At 38.8% G+C, this 26,214-nt stretch overlaps 1 protein-coding gene across 6 annotated transcripts in view; it reads left to right on the forward strand.

Moving 5' to 3' along the window:
* Positions 1-25,259, forward strand: part of LAMP2 (lysosome associated membrane protein 2) — a 37,869-nt gene extending 12,610 nt beyond the window's left edge. For 2 of the 6 annotated variants that reach the window (XM_081565034.1, XM_081565031.1), the window contains exons 4-9: positions 3,482-3,640; positions 4,568-4,734; positions 6,056-6,178; positions 10,350-10,413; positions 10,850-11,014; positions 13,425-15,821. In XM_081565034.1, the coding sequence (XP_081421160.1) occupies positions 3,482-3,640; positions 4,568-4,734; positions 6,056-6,178; positions 10,350-10,413; positions 10,850-11,014; positions 13,425-13,564 (818 nt within the window). In that variant the 3' untranslated portion in view covers positions 13,565-15,821. Of the gene's footprint in view, positions 1-3,411; positions 3,641-4,567; positions 4,735-6,055; positions 6,179-10,349; positions 10,414-10,849; positions 11,015-13,418; positions 15,822-19,986; positions 20,502-22,721 lie in introns of those variants that run through there. The other 4 variants (XM_081565030.1, XM_081565032.1, XM_081565029.1 and 1 more) reach the window with 4 other exon arrangements.
* The last annotated feature ends 955 nt before the right edge of the window (positions 25,260-26,214 follow it).

Here is a 26,214-nt window from a genome sequence, read left to right on the forward strand (position 1 = left end):
ATACATGGAAAAATTGGAAAGTATTGAGATCTGTGTGGTTTTGTTATTGTTTGTATTTTTGTGGTAGAGGGTTCATAAATCTTTTCTGACAATGTGAGGAAAATTCTAGACTCTTTCTCAAGGTACAGAGTGAACTTTGCCTATGGTACATAGTCCCTGAGCCCATCAGTGGATGCCTGTGGACTAGAGGGCTTGATGACAAGCAGAGGACGGCATGCATTGTAGGAGTGAGAAAGCTTGGTGTAGAGGAGGAGGGCCTGAGCTGAAACTTCGCCTAATGGTAGATTTTGAGTAAGCGGAGAATTTTGAGCAGAGTATTTCCAGCAGGGGGAAGCACAGTATGTGCAGTAGTGATTGGAGAGCTGCCCAGTTAAAATAGAGGCTGTGCATAGTAGAAGGAAAATCATGTTGGCCAGGTGCAGTGAGTCTAAATTAATAGGGGGCTTTGGAAGCCAAGGAACTGCTCTTAGCTTGATCGGGTAGGCACTGGGGAACCATTTCAGATTTTTAAGCAGGAGAATGATGTAACAAAAGCAAGAGACAGTAGTTTATAAAGAATGTTCTGCAGGATTAATTGGGAAGTGAGACTACAGGCAGAGATACCAGCTTAAGAGACTGTTACAGAACTCAGCGGATGATGTAATGAGTACCTGGACCAAGGGGGGGGTGGTAGTAAAAGCAGATGGGGGTTAATCTGACAGATTTGATGGGTAGACTGTGGACTCTGAAACATTAACACCGATCTCTCCCCCCATTTATTTATTTATCTTTGGCCATGGGCTTCCCAGGTGGCTCAGATGGTAAAGAATCCTCCTGCCAAGTGGGAGACGTGGGTTCGAGCCTTGGGTCGGGAAGATCCCCTGGAGAAGGGAATGGCTACCCACTCCAGTATTCTTGCCTGGGAAATCCCATGGACAGAGGAGCCTGGCAGGATACAGTCCATGGGGTCGCAAAGACTGGGACATGACTGAGCTACCAAACAGCATCAGCAACATTTTTTTGGCTGTACCACATGGCTTGTGGGAATCTTAGTTTCCTGACTAAGGGAAGATACAGTTTTTATTGCTAGCTTCTGTAGTATTTGAAACTATTTGAGATTTTAAATGACTCCCTTAAACTGTTGATGTTAGTTTTTTGAAATAATTTAGCATAGTATTTTTAGGCATCTGGTAATTGAAGTGACTTTGAAGTTGTTTTTTGTTTTTGGCTGTGTTTCTGGGAGTTTAGTTCCCCAACCAGCAATTAAACCCGCACCCTCGACAGTGAAAGACTGGAGTCCTAACCACGGGACTGCCAGGGAATTACCTCCTGCTGTTTCCTTTACGTTTTTCTTTTTCATGATTAAAATACAGTGTACTCTGCTCAGTGTTATGGGCCAACTTGGATGGGAGTTGGGGGTTGAGGGGAGAAGGTGCTGTGCTTCACCGCCCAGTCGTGTCTGACTCTCTGCGACCCCACGGACTGTAGCCCACCAGGCTCTTCTGTCCATGGGGGTTCTCCAGGCAAGAATACTGGAGTGGGTTGCCATGCCCTCCTCCAGGGGATCTTCCCAGCCCAGGGATCGAATCCTGGTCTCCCTCATTGTAGGTGGATTCTGTACTGTCTGAGCCACCATGTATATGTATGGCTGAGTCCCTTCACGGCTCACCTGAAACTATCACAACATTGTTAATTGGCTATACCCCAATACAAAATGTATTTGGTGTTAAATAAATGAAAAAATTTTAAAAAATTACAGTGTAGAAATATAAAAGTACAGGAAATAACAGAACCACACATAAACCCATTACCCAGAACTAATGCCATTTTTTCCATGTTTGCCTCATTGATTTATTTCAAGAAATAAAACCTTGCCAGGTACTCTAGAGGTTTCCTTTGTACCCACTCCTCAGAGCCATTTTCCTCCCTGCCTCCCAAGAGGGGACCACTCTTGGGAGTTAGGAGTGTAGCCTTCCTGTCTATATGTTTGTATTTGACTAATATATATGTCAATATATGTTCAGACACAATACATCGTTCTAAAAATGACAGTTTTATAGTGTAACTCCGGTGTGTCTACGACTTGTTTTTGCACTCATTTGTTTTTTAAGGTCTGTCTATGTACAGCCAGTTCAGACATCTGTTCACTTAGTTAACAGTGAAAAACGGTTTTGGAGGAAACTGTTCTGGTTCATTGGTTAAAATTTTTTTTTTCCTTTGGCATTTCACTATAGGCATTATAATAACTACACAGAAAGCAAACTTATTGCTTTCATATTCTGTGATTTTCCTAAATGGAGTAGTCTCTCAATTCTTTCCAGGAAGAGGTTTCAAAAACTCATTTTAGTTACTTTCACTTTGGGATTGTAGCACAAAAATAATCCTTGATTATTCCATCTCTCTTGTTTATTTTGTCACTAAGTCCTGTAGATTCTACCTTAGATATGTGTTTTCGATTTGCCTCTCTGCTCTCTTCTTGGGCTTCCCTGGTGGCTCAGTGTGATAATGAACCGCTTGCCAGTGCAGGAGATGTGGGTCCAATCCCTAGGTCGGGAAGATCCCCTGGAGGAGGAAATGGCAACCCACTCCAGAATTCTTGCCTGGGAAATCCCATGGACAGAAGGACCTGGCGGGCTACTGTCCATGGAGTCACAAAGAGTCAGCCATGACTGAGCACGCACGCATGCTCTCTTCTTACTGCCCCTCACTGTCTCGGTTTAGGTAACTCCTCCTCATCTCCCCTGCTTTTTAATACTTTTATTTATTTATTTTTGTGCTGGATCTTTGTTGCTTGCAGGCTTTTCTCTAGTTGCGGTGACCAGTTGTCACCTCTAGTTGTGGTGTGCGGGCTTCTCATTGAGGTGGCTTCTTGTGGAGCATGGACCATAGGACACATGGGCTTCGGTAGTTATAGCACGTGGGCTCTGGAGCACAGGCTCAATAACTGGGGGCTTAGTTGCTCTGCGGCATATGGGATCTTCCAGATCAGGGATTGAGTCCATGTCTGCTGCATTGGCAGGCGGGTTCTTTACCACTGAGCCACCAGGGAAGCCCTCATCTTTCCCCTTAACCAGGTCATTAGCCTACTAACTAGTTGACCTCTTAAATGACTTGGCTTAAAAAGTTTTCTGCTCTGCCTGACCTCTACAGTTTTGCTGTCTTCCTTAAAATAAATGACACGTTTGTTATTTCCAGCTTTAAAAACTGAAACTGACCTTCTATTGCTAACAAAACAGTGCCCAACCTGTCCTTAGGTCATAGAATATGCTGCAGTGTGACCACCTGCAATTTATCTTTCCTTCATAATCCCAATCACCCCTTTCCTCTTAACCCCTTGTGTTTCAGCCACAGTGAATTTGTCGGTCCCTGAACGGGCCCTGTCTGTTGTCACTTCAGGAGTGGGGTGGGGCAGGCACACAGAAAAGGTGAAAGTCTATGTATTTATATGATCACTTTCCTCCTACCTTCTTGGAAATAGCTGTTGTTAAATCTTGTCTTACAGGAGTTTTCACTGTTAATTACCATGTGGCACTCAAGATTCCATTGAATGACATCTTTAGATGCAATAGTTTGTCAACCTTAGAAAACAGTGATGTTGTCCAGCACTATTGGGATGTTCATGTACAAGCTTTTGTCCAGAATGGCACAGTGAGCACAACAGGTGAGCACTTTAAAAATGGAGACATTTCTATACTTGGGTCCTAACTTAAGATTAGAGTATACCAAGAAGCTTTAGTTGAAGTATTATCTGAAGCATTTATATGTTAAGACTTACAGCTACATTACATTGTAAAGTTTTTATAATTAACAGCAATTCTTATTTTGGTAGAACTTGCACTTTCAGGTTTCTGTTGGACATGTGGCAGGATGATCTTATGAAATGCCCTACCTCTAGTGTTCTCTGTGGGTAAAACCTAATCTTTGTTGGAACAAATCCTCAAATAGCATTTGATGCTCAGCTCTTAAGCTTTTGAAGATCCCAGACAAAAGCTGAGAAATTGGATTTCTGTGTTCTAATCTTGACTTTTATAAATTGATTTTGTAACTTTTATATGACTGTATTGGAAATACATTAATTTCTCAGGCACCAGTTCTGGAAAATGACCAACACTTCCTAAGAAGAGGTTGAAATGCCTATGATTTGCTGTAGGGGCAACGCAGATAAAAGGTTCATTTGTATTTAAATCTCAGTGATTTTTAAATTTTTTTTTCAGCTAAAAAAACTTTTTTTTTTTTTTTAATGTAGGGGCAAACTGTTTTCAAACTTAAATCTCTGATTTTCATCTCATAAACAGGTGATGTTTTGGGGGAACAAAGGGTATAAAAAGATGAGTGTGTGGCCACATGTGAGTAGATAAAGGATTTGTATGTGTCTGGAGCCCATCTGCTGTGTCATAACTTTTTTAAGATTGTCTGCATATGAAGCAGCAGTTTGAAGACCTGCCTCATTTAGTTTAAAATACTAATAATACTTTCAAGACATTCCCTATCCCGAATATAATCCTTTTGGACTTACGTTTTGAGAAATATGTTGCTCTTCCCTGACCTTATGAATTAAACAGTTTATTTTGTCCTTGTATGTTTTTAGAGTTTTTGTGTGATAAAGATAAAACTGTAACCACTGCCGTGCCCATCATTCCCACCACGGTGCCATCTCCAACAATACCAGTGATCGGATCCTATTCAGTTGTAAATAGCAATGGTACCTGTCTTCTGGCTACCATGGGGCTGCAGCTGAACATTACTCACGATAAGGTATAGTTGCCTGTTTTTATTGATATGTTCTTTTCTGTATCTCCTTCCCAATGTGGTGGCTCCAGCCTTCAGCTCAACAGTGGTGTGATAGACTGATGCAGTTTTAAATAGTGATCTGATGTTGTCTTATAGAATTGTAACTAATTTGAGTTAATACAACCATAAAGAGTTAATGTCGCTGTCAAGGGATTGTCTTGGCCAGCGGGAAACCTATTAGTGTAGATTCTTTTGCCATCAGCAGGTCAGAATATGAGCAGTTGTTTTTTGTTTGTTTGTTTGTTTTTAACAAGCAGTCTCTTCTAAAAATTTTATTTTTATTTTTTTCTGTGCTGGGTCTTCATTGCTTTGGGTGGGCTTTCTCTAGTTCGTGGTGAGTAGGGGTTACTCATCGTTACCATGCACAGGCTTCTCATTGTGGTGGCTTCTCTGTTGTGCAGCACGGGCTCTAGGCACACGGGCCTCAGTAGTTGCTGCTCTCCAGCTCTAGAGCTTGGGCTCAGTGGTTGTGGTACACGGGCTTATTTATTTGCTCCATGGCATGTGGAATCTTCCTGGACCAGGGATGGAACCTGAGTCCCCTGCACTGGCAGGCAGATTCTTATTCACTGCACCATGAGGGAAGCCCAAGTAGTTGATTTTTGTTTCAGTTAGTTTAAAATACAACTCCTTCACACTTATGTGAGGGCTTCCCTGGTGGCTCAGATGGTAAAAAAATCTGCCTGCAGTGCAGGAGACCCTGGCTCAATCCCTGGGTCAGGAAGATCCCCTGGAGAAGGGAATGGCGACCCACTCCAGTATGCTTGCCTAGAGAATTCCGTGGTCAGACCATGGGGTTGCAAAGAGTCGGACACAACTGAGCGACTAACACTGTAAACATGGAACAGTGCAACTGTTTCTCCAGCTATTTGATGATTTGAATGGTATAGGTAGGTAAATACAGAAAGGAGTACCTGATGGCACTTCTGCTTGCAAAGCTCTGTTGGGCCTACAGAGGGCGTCCTGGAAAACTGATCCCATTTCCAGTGTCTTGGGACTTAAACAAGCTAGACAGATGGCTCTTGTGCTCCATAAAAAATGTCTTTTCATTTGGCTCATTGTTTGAGGAAGCTTCCCTCTTGTCTTCCTTTTTTTTTTTTTAAGTCTGCTGAGTTACAGCTTGAGGGGCTTGTGCCAACTTTGAAAGTAAGACATCATACATTTAAGTATCCAGGAGACAAAAGGAGTTTTTGTTCTCCATGAACTTGATCTTATTGGAATATAAGGTTTTGCTATAGATTTTTATGGTTAATCTATGCCTTTCTCCCCTCCTCTTCCCCTAAAGGTTGCTTCAGTTTTTAATATCAATCCCAACACAACCAACGCTACTGGCAGCTGCCACCCTCAAACTGCTCTGCTCAGGCTGAGCAGCAGCAACATCAAGTATCTCGACTTTGTCTTTGCTGTGGTGAGTAACAAGTTCATCAAGAATTAGGATCATTCTCTCAGAAGCACATCTGAAAGTCTCTTTGTGAATGGGTGTGTATGTTTATGTGTTGAGGGGGATAATTATCTCTATTTTCCATTTCAACATTACTTAATTATACTGTGTAGTCCACTGATTCCTGTTAATCCCACAGGGTCACTTCCATGTTCTGTAGACTGGGCTCATTCTCCTCTTCTGCTGTTATATAGACTTAGGTAGGAGTAAGAATTAACCCATATCAAAAAAATATATAATCTGTCCAAATAGATACATGTAATAATAAAGTCTATTTATAAAAGACAAAGTACTTTCCATAGTTTTTTTCCATTATTGGTTAGAAAATTCTCCTGTTTGTCTATTATAATATTTAGGCTTTTTCAAGGTTATACTACTTGTCAGAGTATCAGTAATAATGATAGCTAACACTTACTGAGTACTCACTGTGTCCAAGGCTCTACATGTTTATAATGGCAGTTTATATGGATGGTTTATAATGGCAGCATCCAGGTTTTCTTTGTTCATGGTCCTATCAAAGGCTGGACCCTAAACAGAAGTTTTCATGCATGTTCTACTTCTAGCTAGCATAAGTTAATCATTGGGGACCTTTATTTCCACCTTATCAAAAGCAGTTGTTATCCCCATAATTTTTTGAAGGGTGTGTGTGTGTGTGTGTGTGCGCGCGCGCATGTGCGTGCACAGGTTATGGCAAATTGGAATGGGGAAGAGGGGCTAGCTACCCATGAGGGAACCTGTTGACCCACCAACAGTTAATATATAAGTGGCTAAAAACAGTTGTACTTTTAAATCAGATTACTCATATCTAGGGATGGGGAAATAGCTTCAACATGTGATATATGAAAAGTTAGGTATGTCTTTGTTTCTTGTCTAAACTTGGTATTTTGAGTATAAAGCCTTTTTCCTCTATGGAATATATACGGAGTAATTCATAATTATATTTTAGAAAGATTTATAAGAATCTTCTTTTTCCAGTATGTAAATAATTTCTCCATTACAGTACATATATGACCAGTGAACCGCTATTAAGAATGTATAGTTAAGCTTGTCATCTTCGATGTGGTAGACCAAGCTTCCCAAGTTACCTCATAGAGATTATATTGTAGTCAATAAAAACGAAGAAAGCAATATATTAGATTCATTCCCTTTTGAGTGATTGAGCTTGATCTTTCTAGCTGAGGTAGGATCCTAGAGGGAACATGGTTTTTTCTGACTCTCATGGGGAAATATGTAATACTTAATTCCAGAAGACTATTGTAAAATGTAGTTCAAAATAGTGACATTTTAACCCTGCTACAGGCACTTTGAAAAGTCTAGAAATATCTGCAGTGTCACCAGAGTTCAGTGGGGCCCATCTCACCTTCAATCCTATCATGACAGTTGCTTCTCAGGATAATTGAATTCAGTGTGTATACAGGATGCTTTTTATACTGTTGATGAGGTTCTAATGGCAAGTATACTGGGGTGGTTTGCCATTCGCTCCTCCAGTGGATCACATTTTGTCAGAACTCTCTCTCCTATGTCCCGTCTGTCTTGGATGGCCCTACGTGGCAAGGCTCTTAACTTAATTGAGTTACACAAGCCATTCGCCATGACAAGGCATATGGCTTTTTTTTTTTTTTCCATTGGAAAAGCCGTGATGCTGGGAAAGATTGAGGGCAAAAGGAAAAGAGGGTGTCAGAGGATGAGATGGCTGGATGGCATCACCATTGCAATGGACATGAACTTGGGCAAACTCCAGGAGGTGGTGAGGGACAGGGAGGCCTGACATACTGCAGTCCACAGGATTGCGAAGAGTCAGACATAACTGGGCGACTGAACAACAACAACACAGGATGCTATGGTGGGATACAAAGAAGGCCTGTATTCTTAAGATGCCCATGATTTATTGGTCAAGGTGTGTGTGCGCATGCGCCCAGTTGTGTCCAACTGTTTGTGACCCCATGGACTGTAGCCCACCAGTCTCCTCTGTCCATGGAATTTTCCAGGCAAGAGTACTGGAACAGGTTGCCATTTCCTTCTCCAGGGGATCTTCCTGACTCAGGGATCAAGCCTGCATCTCTTGCATCGGCAGGCGGATTCTTTACCACTGAGCCCCTGGGGAAGCCCCAAAGTGGTAAAGATAACAGTGTACAAATAACCACCACTTTTATGGAAGGCCTTGAATGCCATGCTGGCTTTTGGATTTGATTCTGTGGAAAAGTAGACTGTGCTGTAGGAGGTGCATTCAAAGTGGGGTGAGTGCTAGACCAGAGGAAAGTACAAAGTGCTATGGGAGTAAAGGAGGGCTTCCCAGGTGATTCAGTGGTAAAGAATCTGCCTGCTATTGCAGGAGACACAAGAGTCCCAGGTTCGATCCCTGGATCAGGAAGATCCCCTGGAGAAGGGGATGGCTGCTTCCAATATTCTTGCCTGGAGGGTTCCATGGACAGAGGAGCCTGGCGAGCTACAGTCTGTGGGGTCACAAAGAGACACAACTGAGCGCCCCAACACAACAATGGGAGTATAAAGGAACAAGCTATTAATTCTGGCTGGAGGAGAGTCAGGAGGGTTTAACAGAAGAGATGGCATTAAAGCTGGACATTCAAGAATGGGTCAGATGTGTACACATGGAATATAAGGGGAGTAAGTGAAAAAGTATAAAATATCTCTGGATAAAGGAACACAATCAAGACCAGGTGGAAAATGAGACATGGAGCGTGTTTAGTGAGTGATAAGTTTGGAAGAGTGTTTGGGACAAATTGCGGAGAGCCTTGAATGGCGAACCAAGGAGAGATGGGGTGAGGTTGTCAAGACTTCTGTGTCCTTTCTCCTGAAGTTCTCTTAGTCTGCCCCCTTGTTTTCATTCCCTACCAATTTCAGCCTACATTACCACTTACCTCCTAACTAGTTTCAGACCACCTTCTAACTAGAGCCCCCTTCACCTCCCCTCCCCTAATGTACTTCAGCATCAGCTGAATCTTCTTGAAGTTTAGCTCTTTCTCAGAAACCTGCAGTAGTTCTGTTTTGCCAACAAGAAAACATCTAAATCCCATGCCAGGGGTAGTTCAAGCCTCCCCTCCCCACTGTGCAAAGTAACCTGCGTATCCAGCTTTATGATTCCTTCTTTGCCTTGTGAATCTCATGCTTCCATCACCCTGTTCCCTGTGCACATCCAGTGTGGTAGGAGAGCGGCCAAGGAACCAGCACTCAGGCTCTGCAGCCGGACTCCCTGGGGTCAAATCCCAGCTAACTCGGCTAACTCGGTAGCCCTGCGGAAGTTGCTCAACACCCTCCATGGATCAGTTATCCCATCTCAAAATGGGGTGTTGAAATGCTTCCATGAAGCCTCCTGGGTAAAGTTTTAGGAACAGTGCTTGGCACTTAAAGTTCTCAAATGCCAGTGTGCTTGCGATGATGCTCATTTCTGACTTCTTTACTCAGGCTCTTCCCTTCTTGAATACTCATTTCTGCTTCTTTCCTAATTGAATCCTACCCCATTCGAATGGCCCGCCCCTAACCTTCTGTTGCCTTTGCTCCTTCCCTAGTTGGAATTCCTCTCCTTTTATTCATAATTTTATCACTTTCTTTTTGGTAGTATGGTTATTTATTTTTTTTATTTGTCTTCTCTTGCAGATTGTAAACACAATGGGGGCAGGATCCAAATGTGGTCCATTTTACTGGCTCCCTGGAACACTTAGATGTGTTACCTTGTACATACTAAGTGGTGAAATAATTAGAAGGATTGTCTAATCAGGTTAATGCTTCAGAAAGAAAGTAGCATTGGAGGAAAAACAGAGCTGGACAGGCAGAAAGGCAGGGAGCCCTGTGAATAGGCTGTTGTGATCCAGGCTAGAGGTGGTAAGGGCTTGGAAAGTGACAGAAAGATCGGAATGGAGGGAGTGAATTGCTGAGTGTCTGGGAACCAGGTGAGCACATCATCTCTGGTCCCAAAGTTGGAAACAAAAATGAAGAGGAAAAGGGTTTCAGTCGCATTTTGAGTCTCTTGACTTAGTTGCAGTTTGTGCTACTGGGCCAGGTCTAATCCTTGGTTGGATCTTCTGGGTAATAGTATTAGATTGTTCTCCTTCCATAGATGTTAACTGTGTTTGTAAACAGCTGTGATGCGTTTACTAACTGGATGCTTTTTTTCACACAGAAAAATGAAAACCGATTCTATCTGAAGGAAGTGAATGTCAGCATGGTTTTGGTTAATGGCTCTGGTAAGCAAACCATTGGCCTGGGGGGCGGGGAAGAGTATGGGTTTCACTGAAAGAATACAAACCATAATTTTCTTGTTAACCAAATAAGATAAGAGCCTTATTAAATGGAACAGAAGATTCTATGTCAAAATTGGGCTTTGACCATAACTTAAAATCGGTAGCTTAGAACTAGTGTTCTATCTTTTGCAATATCTCATATTTTCAAAGCATAGTAAGTAATAGTTAAGAATGTGACTGGGTTTTAGACTGTCACAACATCCATAGAGAGATAGGGAACCTAGTTAGTGATCTTTAAGAATGGCTTTTTGTGGGCAGACCCTGTACCCTGAGCTCTCCCGTATTTCACAGAAAAATCCTCAGGATTGTCTTCCCCCTCCCCCCTTTTAAAAAAATATTGACAGGATAAGAAGTTACTAGCATTTTTTTTCCTTTAAAGTTTACAGCATTTCAAATACCAATCTCAGCTACTGGGATGCTCCCCTGGGAAGTTCTTATATGTGCAACAAAAAGCAGACCGTTTCCGTGTCTGGAGCATTTCAGATAAATACCTTTGATCTAAGGGTTCAGCCTTTCAGTGTGACAGAAGGAAAGTATTCTACAGGTAAGAATCAAGCAAGTTTTATTAATAATTTATGCTCATAGGTTGACTGCTAGGTGGCTTTTCTTCTGGGTCGTGGAAATTTAAGCCCTGGAATAGAGAAATATGAATTCACCTCTCAACTCTTGTAGCCCTGAGCAAGTAGTGTAACTGTATTAGCTCATCATTTTGCTCAAATTAGGTGTGTTTTGTAATCTCAAAACCATTTGCAGCAAAGTTCTTAAAGCTAAAAACTGATAGGTGCTTTAACTGAGCTTCACATAAGACGCAGACACTCCTCCATGGGTTGTCATTTGTGGGAAGGATGGCATTAGAGAGCAGCAGTTTTTGAGCAATTTGACTGCCTTCCTGGGGCCATCTTCTCACTGGAAACATTTTCATACTCGAATTAAAGCAGTTTGGTCTCATTTTATTAAGACAAAAGATTGCGGTAGGAAAGCCTCAGATGTAGCCTATGTTTTGGCCAGCTAGAATGATCTGGAGAGTTTTAGAAGCATGTGCCAGTGTGAATGAGGCTCTTTGAAGGTCTACTCGGGGCTAATGGTGGTATTTAACAGATTTTTAGTGAAAGCTTTGTGAACGGCTCATTACACTGTTTATACGATTATGAAAGATGCATTTGGTATTTCAAGATTAAAATCTGCATGAAGAGGGAAAAGTACATAAAATTCATTAATTGACTCGTCCTTTAAACCTGATTACATAAAATGGACGGTTTGTGGATCACAGCTCTGCCTAGCAGAGCCACACCAGTCACCCACATCCTTTTCAACAATGAATTGAGTGGTTTAGAAAGAAATGTGGAAGCTGCATCGGAAAGTGAATGTGCCATGAGCTGCTCAGCGGTTTTGTAGTAGTGCTGAACACCTAGCCGGTCTTGGTTAGGCCAGAATAAATTAGGCTCTTGACCCTACCATTCTTGTGATTAGAGGGGTTGATCACAATTAAAACATAGTCTCAAGAATTCATTTTCCCCTTTGTCAGTTTTTGCTTGTGTGCTCAGTCACTTAGTCGTGTCTGGCTCTCTGCAACCCCATGAACTGTAGCCCGCCAGGCTCCTTTGTCCATGGAATTTTCCCTGCTAGAATACTGGAGTGGGTTACCATTTCCTTCTCAATTATTATTTTTTTTTGCTTCTCAATTATTTTGATCCTTTAATCGTTTTACTTTTAAGTCTTTATCAAACTCCTCCCCTACATTATTACCTTCAAATTATAAGTCCAGATTTGTGTTTAGAACTTCAGATTATTTGCAGTGTGCAGTCAGCTCAAGCCTGTTAATCTAGTCAGCTAAAACATAGATGAGCTGTATTTTTTTCTCTTATTTGCCGCTTTGGTTTTCATATACATAGAATTAAAAATATCACTCAAAGGAGTATACAACATTTAGTACTGATACTGAATGTGTAATATATTTGTGGAGCTAGGTTCTTGACTGGTAATACTTGACTGTATAGGAGGAGGAAATAGACTTTCAGTAAGGTAAAGAGTGTTGATTGGATTTTACTGAATCAGACTGCTCTCTAGAAATGGAAAAGATAGCCCCTGTGAGCCCTGACTGGATTGATAAATGTGGTAAACACACTCAAATTAGTCAGAGGTCTCAATTTCTTGACTTTCAACAGCCACTAGAAGCGTTTCCTCAAAGTTGAGAATCTGCAGGCTTTTTTTGTAAAGGCTCAGACAGTGTTGCAGCTTTGGAGGCCATATGGTCTCTGTCACAACTATTGAGCTCTGCTGTTGAGGCATGAAAAGAGCCACAGGCAATAAACAAGTGAACGTGGCTGTTTTCCAGTAAAACTTGCCTTGTGGATACCAGAAACTTGAATTTCATGTAATTTACATGAATCACAAAATCATCTTCTTTTGTCTCCCCGCCCCGCAATCATTTAAAAATGTTCAAATGGCATTTTTTTTAACTTTTGGGCCAGATCTGGTTCACAGGCTATAGTGTGGCTCTTCTGATCCCATGATGAAACCTTCCTGAAACCTTCCTGATCTGCTCCCAGTTTCCCTAAAGACATCACTCTTCCACGAAGAGTCTGTACTGGCTATGTAAAAATCTGGCTAGATTGGCTCCCTTCATTTCTGATAAAGTAATACTCCTATTTTGGAAAGCACTTGGAATATATAAACAAATATAGACACATGTATGTGTTTTACAAAAAGGAGTATATATGCATATATATCTAATATATACATACATACATGAATGAAAGGACAAATAAGTTTTAGGAGTTTGATTCTAGAACAATCCATAATTTATGTAGCTTTATCATAAAAACAGACCTGTCTTAATTAAAGTTGATCTTTTAAGAGCATTTTCTAACTTTTTAATGAACATCTTTTACTTTTGGAACATCTTTTTTTTTTATTATACTCATTCTTTGTTACACACTTTTTCTCACCTACAGCCCAAGAGTGTTCGCTGGATGATGACACCATTCTAATACCAATTATAGTTGGTGCTGGTCTTTCAGGCTTGATTATCGTTATAGTGATTGCTTACCTAATTGGCAGAAGAAAAAGTTATGCTGGATATCAGACACTGTAACACTAATCTACATGAGGCTCTGTTACAGAATAATAAAAGCAAGTACAAGTTCCAACATGCAATACTGTTCAACTTAAGGTATATATAGTTTACAGTGCTGATCTTAAAACAGGTGGTATTGGGGGATTTCAAACTCAAATAGATAAAAACACCCCTAAAATGATAAACTATAAATTAATCACATGATTTTGGCTTTTCCAGCTAAGGAATTTAAAACATTTTTATAGTGCCTCCCCTTCAAATGTGCAAAATCTCATGGATTATAGATTCTGTTTTACATTGTCTTGAATTGGTATTTCATTGTTGTCACTTTAGACATTCTGACTAGAACTACGCAGTTTAGGAAAAAGAGCTTAACCCCCTCCCCACCCTGGTATGTAGTCAAATTGAGACAACACATTCTACAGTGGATTTGTACTTGCTCCTTTTGCATTTCTTAGTGATTTTGTTTGCAGGTTAACTTAGCTGCTTTGGCATTACTGCATATTTGACTATGAGAGATATGCCAATAGATGTGAACAGGGTCTAATAGTATTATGTTCTTAGCAACTCATGCTTTTCTAATGCCTTTTGAGTACACTTGTACTTAATATGGCTGTAGTGACAAAAGATACAAAAGCTTTTAAAATTTTAGAATAGGTGTTAATCTTACCGTTGAATCCTTTCTTTAAAAAAAAAACTGGGTAATTCAGCCCTCTAAGTGGTAAGACACAAGACTATTCCAACTGGGCATTTCAATCCATTTTCTAGATGCTTTAGAGATAATTGCTAGGCAGTGCCAATTTGGGGTGTTAGTTCTTTGTACCCGTAAATTGGCCCCTACACACAGTGCTAATATTAATGTCACTAGATTTATGTAGATTTCTCTTTAGTCTTTGAGTCTCCGTGTTGGTGGTAGTTTGTTTTATTCTATCCTTTTCCTTAAAGAAGAAATGCCAGTATGTCCTAGAACCTAGATAAAGAACTTGGACCTAACCCAAAAGTCTTCCTCTCCTCTTTGTTGACAAAAAAGCTGTTCTTCCTTTTCAGCTTGCATTGATGGCTACATTTACGAACGTGGCTTTCATATTTAAATAGTTCCGTGCTAATCAAAGCTTATGTTACTATTGTTCATTATGGTAGCATCATCAATTCACATACTTTGTGTTAAGTTTTGTGCTGTGGGGAGAGGCACCAATTGTCCATTTCACCTGCACCACCTAATGTTTATAGGAGAAGGCAAAGCATTTCAACTTGATAACAGGTATTTCCTGCTGCTTCTAATAGGTCTTTTTTTGGCTTTGAGATGGCGGAGCAATTAAAAGAATTGTTAATATTCAGCAATATTTGGCAGGTTCTGTGTTTTGGGGAGGTGGGAGATTATGTACCCCTCCCTTCACTAGAAAATGAGATAGCTAGGTTCCAAAATGTTATTTGTGTTGAATTAATTTGGTAGTCCAGCAGTATACACACAGAGGCCATAGCATGTTAGCCAGCATATGTCTGTAACTACATTTTGAGTTATATTGGCATGATATTTTCTCCTACTTAAATTTGCTCTGTTTAGAGTGCCCTGAAAATCTTACTGGCTCAGAATTAGATTCCTAACTAGCCCCTCTCTAGAAAGCTACTCGGAGCTGCTTTGCCAGCCTAAGGCACTTTTTAAAGGCTAAATATAAATCTGATTTTTTGAAATTTTTTATTTAAATAATGTTTTAGTGTAAGATTGTTACTCTTATAGGAATGGACAACGCTTCCAAGAGTATGAGCCTTAGATATTTCTCAAGAGTCAAAACAGAGCAGCTTTTTTAAAAAATAAAAATTGGAAGCACAAGTGGGTGGCCCTGGCTTAATGCTGTTAATGTTTCTAGAAGTTTCTACCTTTAGATTATATACCTGATTCATATTAAAATACCTCTAGTTAGCACTGTTTTATGGAGAACCTGACTTAATTGACTATTTTCATACTTTACATGGGCCAGTTTATAGGCTATTGCTCACACTTATTATTTCATATAGCCATGTGTTCTTTGTACCTTTTGTAGTTTTGTTTTACTGGGTTTACATCTTGATGGTCTAACAGTATTTGGTTTCTGGGTGTTTCTCACGGGATAGCATTTATATAAAGAATCTGGTCCATGTAAAAGCTTTTCATGTTTTTTCCTCAAATGTTTAAACCACTAGTTGATGTATGGCATTTCTCTTCGGTTATATGACTGTCCATTTGCTCAACATATTGCTTCTAAAACAATAAAGATTCTTTTATTTCTTAAGGAAATTTGCTCACATTTCTTTCCTGTTGGCTAAAGTCTAGATTTTGTATACTATATAATGGTAATTTCTTCCTAAATGAAAAACTTAAGAAATGCTTAGAACTAAATTATTTCCAGAATGTTCTGTGTATTACTATCTGGGAGAGTGGTGTGTGTGTATATATATATATAGGTCCTTACTGACGTTGGGGTGGCTACAGAGTAAAAATCAGGTCAGGGATGAGATGTGTATGGGGTGTGTGTGTGTGTGTAAGCTCCCCAGTTGAATCTAATACGTAGCCAGTTAGGAAACCAATGATCTAGAATATTTTATAGTAAAAGCGACAGAGTATCTCTGTATACTTTTCTCAACATCTAAATTGAGACTGATATTTAATACCTGTACATTGCAGCCACACAAACCGAGCTATTGATCCAAGCCAAAACAGGATTGTATGTAATCTTTCTCTCAGATCACCTTAAAATGCATGAAACTTCGAATTTCTAGATGACTTCCCAGTCTACCTTAGTGTGTCACATACAACCATTTAGCAGCCTGGCTCCCTTTCCTCTGGATTACCCAGTTAAGCCTGTGGCTGCCAGTTAATTATCACAGTTCCCAGCTCTACTAGCGACCACATGCCTTTGGTCAAGCTACTCAACTGGGGTCTCGCAATTTTTTCATCTGGGGGCTGAGGGTTTTCAAGTCTTGTTACTCTTATTTCTTTGAGTGAAATTTTTCATTTCAATGAAGAAATACATCTGAGTATTTCTAGAAGAAACCTGATAAGCTATTGTTAGGGATAAAAAACCTATTTTCATCAAGTGTAAAACATACCATCTGAAGTTTATTGTATTTTTTAGGAGCAATTCTTAAAAGAATCAAGATATTTTTAGGATTATAGCATTTTTATTTCTCTTTAAGTAGATAATATTACTTTGTCTTAGGCTTATCTTTCTCCTACCTATCTCCTGATCTTTTATCCTAGTACCTAATTTTCTGCATCAGTAATATTTTTGAAACTAGTATAGAGTAGCTTCAAGTATCTTTTCAGATCCCTGTAATAAACTTCAAACAGTTTGACTGTAGATCTGAAAGGTATGTGATAAATGTCACATAAGAATGTGCTTCTTAATGCTGACTCTTCCAAAGTGAAATTGACTCATTGGTTTTAAAGAGGTGTTTGTTTTCTATTTTATTATAAATGTACATCTTGACTTTTCAACCTTCACCCTGAAAATTGTATCTGACAAATTTCTGAACTAACAGAAAATTGAAGATTAACAGCATTTTAAAAATCCATGAGATTTGAATGGCCATGAAATTTTACCTTCAAAAATCTTCACTGCTTCTGTGATTATTAAACTCTTCCACTTTTCCATTCCCCAGAAATACTTTCAGTATGGTCTCAAGTGTACATTAGGCAGATAGAGCAGGTCAGAATGACTTACAGAAAGAGGTTTTTCTTTAAGATGTGATTTTATTAAAATTTCTGTTTTACCAAAACATCTTTCTGTTACCTGAACAATTTTTACAGGTTGAATTCGTAAAATCAATAGTTATTATAAATTAATACTTCACATACTAATTGAGAGCATTTTAGGTAAATGACAGCATCTAGAAAGATCTTTGTGTTAGTGGAAATTGCCTTTTTGATCTAAGAATATTTGTCTTACATGAAAGCCTTACTGGCAGTATTTATGAAAGTCGTTTCAGTACTGGGCCAAATACCCAATTTGGGAAAGAGAGGACTTTGAATTTGTTTCCAGAATAAGAAATTTATCTACTAATGAATTTTTTTAAAATCAAGTTATATAAAATCCAAGGCATAATACTTTATGGTACATGTCACCCAAGTGTTTATATGCTGACTGGTAATTTGGGAAATTGAAGGGGAGGAGCTCACTGGGTGATCTTAACACCATAAACCCACAAAAGTCACATCTGGCGATCTCAGCTATCCTGATTGTTAACAAAACCAAGAAGCAAGTGAAAAAGATCATTGAGCTGGCAGCCAAAGTTGATGTCACAAAGTCCATAAACTCTAGGATTGCATCTTGTTCCCAGTTATTGCTCCAGAGACTAGTGAAAGGCTGGCACATTTCCTACATGAAAATACAGATTTGCCTTGCAGCTATTCATTCTTGTCAGCGCAATTCTAATAAGCATAATTATCTGATTTATCAATCCCTGGTAAATTGCAAGGGAGGAGGAGAATTAGGTCAGTAAGAAGCAAAGAAATAAAAATAGAAGTTGTGGTTCAACACACTAGCTGCTTCCTGTCTCTGCAAACATACCACTGTCTACACTGTTGCTTTCTTCTGGAGTCTCAATAGGTTTTCTTCTGGTCAGTGCTTCTAGAATTGCATTTCTCCTGCCTCCCAGGAGGCATCTTCAACCTGTAAAAAACTCATGGCTTTTTCCTTGATCTTGTAACCACATAAGTCTCTCCCACCCTGAAGATAACCTTTCTTGACCCTGTGTCCCCCTTCTGTTTACCTTTCTTTGGTCCCTCTAAACTTCTCATAACAAATACTGTGTTCCCCATCCCAAGTTCTTGATCTCCTAACCAATCACTTGCCACTCACTCTTAAACCTGCAACAATATGACTCCTAGCCCCCACCCTCTGTATTGCTTCATCCAGTGGACATTTCTCAGGCATCTCTAATGATTGACACTATTCTCCCATGATAATGGAAACTATTTCCTTCGCTTCTGAGGCACCGTTTTCTATCTACCTTTCTTTTTCCCTACTCGTTTCTTCTTCGTCCCTGGTTTGACCTATCACTTAAGTACATCAACCACTTGGTTAAGACACAGGCATCTGAAACTTGAATGTCTCCCTGTTCCACAGATCCCTCTCTACCCTCTCCCAACACACAGATTTTAAAAATTAAGAAATTAACCCTCACAAAAATAATTACATATAAAACTGAAATGCATATTATTCCTCTGTATTCCTTATCACCATGAATGGCACCAGCATCTTACCTAATCACCAAAGCATGGGATTGGAACCCATTCTATTATCTCCTACCACACCGCCTACATCCATTTGGTCAATTCTGTCTTCTCATTGGCTCTCTAGTCCATCCCTTCTACATCTGCACATTACTGAGTTCAGGACCGAATTATTGGTCATCTGGCTTCTAGCAGTAGAGTTGCTTCCTAACAATACCTCCAGCCTTCCATCTGCCATAACTTCTGAAACAAATATACTGCTTAAAATTCTGGAATTTTTTTTTTTGCTATCAGTATAAGGCCAGACTACCTAGAGCATACAGTTCCTTTGTAAGCTGGTCCTAACATCCTTTTTCCACCTCTTTTCCAAGAGTATTTCTTAATCCATTATTTTAGCTATGCCAGCCTGCTTACCTTTCACCCAAAACCCTGTGTTTTGTTACCATCCATAGGTCCATATTTTTGTCTATGCTATTTTGTATACCTGGAATGCATGCACATTACATGCACAGCTAATTCCTACTCATTCTTAAAATCTCAGCCCCAGTGTCACCTTTTTCAAACTGTGTCTTGGGTAACAAGGCTGAGTTGAGTGTGCCTCTGAAAAAATTCATTGACACTTTGTGTGTTCCCTGCCTGTATTATAGCACATTTTGCAATTGTAATCACTGATTCTCTTGTCTGACTTGTATACCAGACTGAAATCTTGAGGCTAACAGTTATTTAATCTGGGCCGGTTGATCTCTTTCTTTCCTTACTACTAAGTGACCGCATATTGTTCTGCATCGAGTCTTCTGCCTGCTTTGTATAGTTGCTCATTTGGCTCATTTCATTATTGCTTCCCAATCTGCGGTGCACCTGGCACTATGCTGCTTCAACTTCATAACAGTTTGCTTCTGAAAGCTCACAGCTTGATCATCAAGGAAAGGCTAAATATATTTATCCATTATCTTCTGTTTAAGAAATCTGGGAAGTAGGCGATCGTTTTATGTCTTCCATCCAAAATGTGACTGTATTTTGGGGGGGCAGGTACTTAAAAGTATGTTTTGGTTATTTGGAAAATCACTTGTGTGGGACATCTCATCTGCTGGTAATGAGTGCCAGTGATTTGTTGCCTGGGTATGAAAAACGAATGTGTGTGTTGGGAAGAACTGTCATTTTTAACTTAAAGTGTACACATTAGAAATGTCACTGTTTTTGTTCTCAATTGTCCTTTCTCCACATCTAGCTCAAGACTGCAGTGCAGATGACGACAACTTCCTTGTGCCCATAGCGGTGGGAGCAGCCTTGGCAGGAGTGCTTATTCTAGTGTTACTGGCTTACTTTATTGGTCTCAAGCGCCATCATGCTGGATATGAGCAATTTTAGAAACCTGCATTCTGATTGATTATATAAAAATACATGCACATAACAAGATTTTCTTCCTTTTCAGTTTTGAAATATTTTGTGAAGATTGATATAGCGAAACTTTAAGTCTTAAATCAGTCCCAGCGTTTTGAGATCATTCTTTATTAATAAAAACTGTAAATAGAACAGCTTAAAATGGAAAATGCGTCATGTTAACTGGTTCTGGAGACAAATTTGTTGAAAAGAACGTCGGTATGCAGTGTTTCAAGGTCTATCTTAAGAAGCCTTGGCCAAATTTGGATTCTAACCTAAGATGCCTGAAACTTATTAACATGGCCGTATGGAGGTTGAATGTGTAGTTGTCTCTTCATGGAATTAATAAATATTGTTTCACTACCTGTGTTCTGTTTTCAGTGTATAAGAACTGAACTATCCTGATTTAAACTCATCACAGTGCTTTTGCATATAGTTGATTAAATAAACGTTGATGTGGCATAAATGCCCATCATATGCTTAAACTTGGTTTTCAGTTGAATGTCCTCAGGACCGTCAGCATTTTATGTGACTTTTGCTGACTTAACTTTGAAGCTGAAGTCAGTATCTTAGGCTTGTGATTTTTCCCTAGGTATAAAACAGACCCAAGAGACCACAACAGAGCTTAAACTGGCTTCAGAATTAAGAGCTTTTTTTTTTTTTTAACAAAGTTTCTTTTTCAGCAGTATAGACTGAAAAGATTCAAGCCTATTTAACCACTTGCCTTTTTTTTAATGTTTTTCTCTTCCTTGGATGCCCAATTAGCATTGAAAGATAGAAATATTCTATGAACTAATTAGGAGAGATGGTGTTGTGTTTCTCTACCTCATCTTGTTGATCTCTGGAGCATTAAAATCTATTTAGTGTTGTCATGAGACTGGTACTTGTGAAATGTAAGCTAACAGCGATCTCAAAAGGCAGGCAGTGAGGCATAGCAACTAGGCTCTTAGTTTTTCCAAGACAGCCCCTGTGGAGCAGAGCATAGATGGGGGTGTAGAGAGAAGCTGTTGGCGTTAAAATGAACTAATCAAGTCCCTATTGAAGCATGCTCCGTGTTAGAAGTGCAGCACAGATACTGAATGTATAGACAAGTAAATAGGAAGCTTGAGAATTTCACATTGAAGTGATTATTTTGTTCAGAATTTTTATAACTCACTAATCAGTATTTTGGCACCCAGCTATCAGTCTCTGAAAGCTTTCAGTAAAAGACGGTAAATCCTTTTAATAAAAGCTATTGTCATTGCTGAAATTCATATTACATATTAGAATGGTAGCAACTTTTTTTTTATGCATGACAAAAATGCAAGAGGAGAAAAATAAAATCAGGGTAAAAAAGCAAGTTATTGTTTGATCATAAATCACACCAAATACCATATTTGTTATGTGCGTGAGATTTATAAAGGACCTTAAAGACTATTTACTATAAACCCCGTAATTTTTACAGAAAGAGAAGTGACTTCACTGAGGTTATATATCTAGTGGACAACAAAAGCATTATTACCATTTTGATTTAAAAGAGTCCCAATGAAATCTAGTCACTCAATAGTAAAACTGGTTTAAACTTGAAACTATGAGATCAGCATTGGACACTTTGAGTTTCTGTACTAATTACTTCCAATAACTGATACATGACACCAACTTATTTTTGAAGGTAGTGTTGGCTTTTTGAATGGCTCCTATTTTGATCTGTTTGCTACTTCAAAGCCTAAAATCTCCTTGGATGGGATCACAAACATGGGAGGAAAAGAGAAGGGAATAAACACTTGTTGACCTTCTGATGTGTATCAGATACTTTAGAAATACAATTGTTTTTAATCCTCATACCTTATAATATAGGTATTATCCCCCTTTTATAGATGAAGAAAGTGAAGCTCAGTTTAAGTTACTTGACCAACATCCTTTAGCTAGTACTTGAAGGAGTCAAGATTTAAGCTCAGTTCTGTCTCAATCCAGAGCTCAGAATCTACACTGCACGTGCACACAGCCTTCCTGGTGGTCCAGTGGAGTGTCCACTGGATTTTGCTTTTCTTCCAGGCCACTGCTCAGCGAAAAATATATGTAACCTAATAGTTACCTAATGCTTGTATGAAAAAAATTATACTGCATTTTCTTGATCATAAATCCTTTTTAACTTGAATTTTATTATTCATTCAGAATTTTTATTTATATTTTCACGACAGTTGTGGCAAGGGAGGAAGGGAGTGGGGAAATACACAGGCAGTGGTTTTATGTGAAAATGATAGCTCTTTTCCCGTGGTGCTATTAGACAAATCAACATAAAATCTTCCCATATTAGGCAAGCACAATTCTTTGTTTCAGACCCTTTCCCGTTGTCCCCTTATGGTTTTTGTACTGAGGAATTCGGTGTGATTGAAGATGGAGTGACAGTGAGATACAGGAGAATTGGTTAGTTGGAAATGTTAATATTTGGGTGGATATAGTAAAAATAGAAGATGGGGTAATGCTCTAAAAGACTAACCTATGTACACTTTCAAAATGCTTGTTTCTTGTTTGCTTGTTTCTGCTTAATTGCATTCCTTACTAATTTCCTTTCCTTGCTTTCTGTCTGTTCTTTTCTGACAGCTGAAGAATGTTCTGCTGACTCTGACCTCAACTTTCTTATTCCTGTTGCAGTAGGTGTGGCCTTGGGCTTCCTTATAATTGTTGTCTTTATCTCTTACATGATTGGAAGAAGGAAAAGTCGTACTGGTTATCAGTCTGTGTAATTAAATCTAGTAGGGTTTGTTTTTTTTTTTTTGGCTATCAGAAGTTATGTCTTCCATTGGCTAAAAGCCGGGAAATGCTGTGCAGTTGTTTGGGATATGCAGATTAACCTCAGTGAGTTGCTAGCTAACTTGGGTATGAGTAGCACTCTTAGGACCAATTTCTGTTTTTTATTTTTCTGTTTTTTGTTCCTTTGTAAAAGTGTAATTGAAAGAAAAATTGTGGCTTACTGTATCTTTTTTAGTAAATAATGATTTTAAGCCTCTGACTCCAATTATGAAAGCATTTCTATTGAAGGGTAATTTTATATGTTGCAGTTACTTGTATTTTGCCTCTTTGTTTGACATTATTTGCAAAATTAAAGCTGTTGGAGAATTTAACTTGGTTCAGAAAATAAATTCAAGAACATAATGGAATTCATTTTCATTGGTGGCAAACATAAAATTTGGTTTGTCATCAGACATAGTTTTCCCAAGATTATTTAAATCTTGATTTTTCTGCTAGTTAGCAAGAAAGGAATGTTTTCCCAATATTGTATTTAATAGCAAAAGTCTGGCTGTTTTCTTAATTACAATTAGTGGCTACTCTTTTAACAAGGACGTCTTTTTTTTCCTACTAGAGTTTGGAATATATTGACTATCTCAGACTTGCCATTTATGCTGAATGTTGAAGTAAGATCTACAACCCTTTTTTTTTAAGGTGTTCATAGCAAATTTTTTTGCTGTACCCTACAACACGTGGTATCTTAGTTCTTCCACCAGGCACTGAACCCTTCCCCCTGCAGTGGAAGTGCAGGGTCTTAACCACTGGACCGCCAGGGAATTCTCTGGGTTATTTATTTTTTTTAGAGTTATAAATTAGAGTTTTTGTTTCCCCATGGAGCCTTACCTTGTTCAGAAAGTTAATTGATCCTCCACTAAAAAAGAACAAGACAAAGCTTTATTTTGTGTGCTGTCTGCACTCTCTCATCCCCTGTATGATAAATTTTTAATGTGTTGGTTTATTTTTCTTACAACAGCAAGTGCTAACTCCAGAAACTAGTGGGCCCTAAAGTATCATCAGTCAGATGGCTGCCTGGCCAAAACTGGACCAGGAATATTCTGTTAATTTGTTGATCTTGATAACAGACTTGTATCCCTGTAAGGGCCCCTAATGGCTCTGGCTGCTGGAGCCAGATACTAGAGGCCTCTCCCAGTGTCTGCTTGATTGGCCAGGCTATTGAATCGTCCTGTGATTTGGAAGCACAGTGCTGTATCTCTCTAGTGTGCAGCTTTGCACACGTGTGATTCATGTGATTTGCAAGAAGGCAGATGCTGATTTTATCAAGCTATTTTCTCTCTATGTAACTAAAAAACAAGCGTCTTCCAAAGATTTGCCTTTGCTTTAAAAACTTTCTTGGATTAAAAAATTAGGCTTAAACCTTAAATAAAGTTCATTATTAAATCCAAGGATACGATCCCCATCTACCTCTCAGCACAGTGCAGATGCTCTCCACTGTATTGCTGCCATTAAGTGATGCCAGAACTCTGCCAATAACTGTGGCTGGAAATTTTCATTAAAAAATTCATCAACATCTTTCTTTACTATCTTTATATGTGCACCTCAAAAGCATATATTCCAAACTGGAGTAGAAAGTCAGAATGCTCAACTACTCTTCCCTTAGAATTTTCTAGTTCTGACTTGCAGACTTGAGCTCTCCTCGATTTGCTAAGTATATAAAGAATGTTTTCTTTAAAAAAAGTTTTTACACAATTGCTTAGCTGTTATTTGGTCAAAGTGATGGCAACATAACAGTGGCTTCGTTTCAATAAATATTTTTGAGATGATTGTCTAAAAGCCAGGTTATTTAAATCAGCTTGTGACCTTGCCAGGTATATGGGTTGGAAAATTCAGATACATTTAAAAGTATGGGTTCATTTAAAAGTTTTCTACCTGTTGGGTAAGACACTAACATCATTAATTCTTCAATGAGTATCATGGTTTTATCTTAGATAATTAGCAAACATGTTTAATTCTTCTTTGAAAATTAAGATTAATTAAAATATAAAATTATCAGACTGTTAGAGAAAAAAAACTGCTTCAATTCCAATAAAATACAGGAAGCCCAAAATCTATGAACTGAGTGTTCAATAAGCTTTGCTCACTGAGTTCATGTTTATGTCAGTACAACAATGGATCAGATAGTGGGGCTTTGAACTCATGAATATAAAGAATTATTTTCACCTGAGCTTCTTTGGAAGAACTGATGCTTGCTGTTACCTAAAGTTTTGGATATATCAATATAGTGAACTAATTAATACCTACAAAATAAAGCATACTGTGGCACTCCTGTTTCATCTGATATGTGTGAATTTTAGATCGATGGATTAAAATATAATAAAGATCATTCAATCTATATTACTATGGATAACTTCATTTTCATTCCATGTTCTCAGTATTTAGAGGTTGGATTGGTTTGTATAACTGAGTTCCTCACATTTTTGTCTCTTGAATTGTCAATAAGACTCATGATATCATAGGTCTGCAAATTTACATAGGGCTGTCATTAAGGCATTAGAACCTTTAATGTAGACATTTCAAATATGGGGACCTATATGGTCACGAAAATTCCAAGAAGATATTGAAAATAAAAAAAATTAAGAGCTTTATAATAATTGTACTTTTAACATATATATCTGTCTGCATTGATAAACTGTATTCACTGTTGAAATTGGTTCCATTCTGAGCAAGATACACCTCAGGGATATGACGGGCAGAAGAGGAGCTATCCATTTTCTGAAAATTCCTTTGAATTCCCAATAACCCAGTCTAATGCTCAAATGTTATATGACTCAATTAAATGGCACACATTCCTTTTTACTTAAGAGACATTTTTGGTGGGAGAAGGAATTGAACTTTGGATCTCTCCATAGTTCCTGAGTAACGGGGTTTCATTTTCTGATTGTTAAATATTTAATGGGCTTTAATTCAGTCAGAAAATGGCCTTACCTTGCATTTTTGGGACTGGGGCAGGGTGTCTTTCTTCTCTCAGCTGAATATATTTCATAACTGCACCTCACAAAATCTCTGAAAGAAGCATTTTATAAAAGATAGCAAGTAGAGTGGTTCCATGTATGTTGCTGTCTATCTAAAAAGTCAATGTGGAGGTCCATCTTTTTTAAGTTCAGTGTGTATACTGTAAGTGCTAGAACACCTTTTAGAATTCTAAGGAAACGTTTTGCTTTCTCTTTGCTATTATTGTCTTTTTATTATATTTTGATGGCAGTGTAAATTTGAGACCCTCTATTTCAAGAGAGTGTGAACAGGAAAAATCTTGGTATCCAATTCACTTTTAGTAGGAAAATGCAGCTAT

The sequence above is a fragment of the Giraffa tippelskirchi genome, chromosome X, assembly GCF_054371585.1.
Source record: "Giraffa tippelskirchi isolate mGirTip1 chromosome X, T2T-mGirTip1v1.2.pri, whole genome shotgun sequence".
Taxonomy (NCBI): domain Eukaryota; kingdom Metazoa; phylum Chordata; class Mammalia; order Artiodactyla; family Giraffidae; genus Giraffa; species Giraffa tippelskirchi.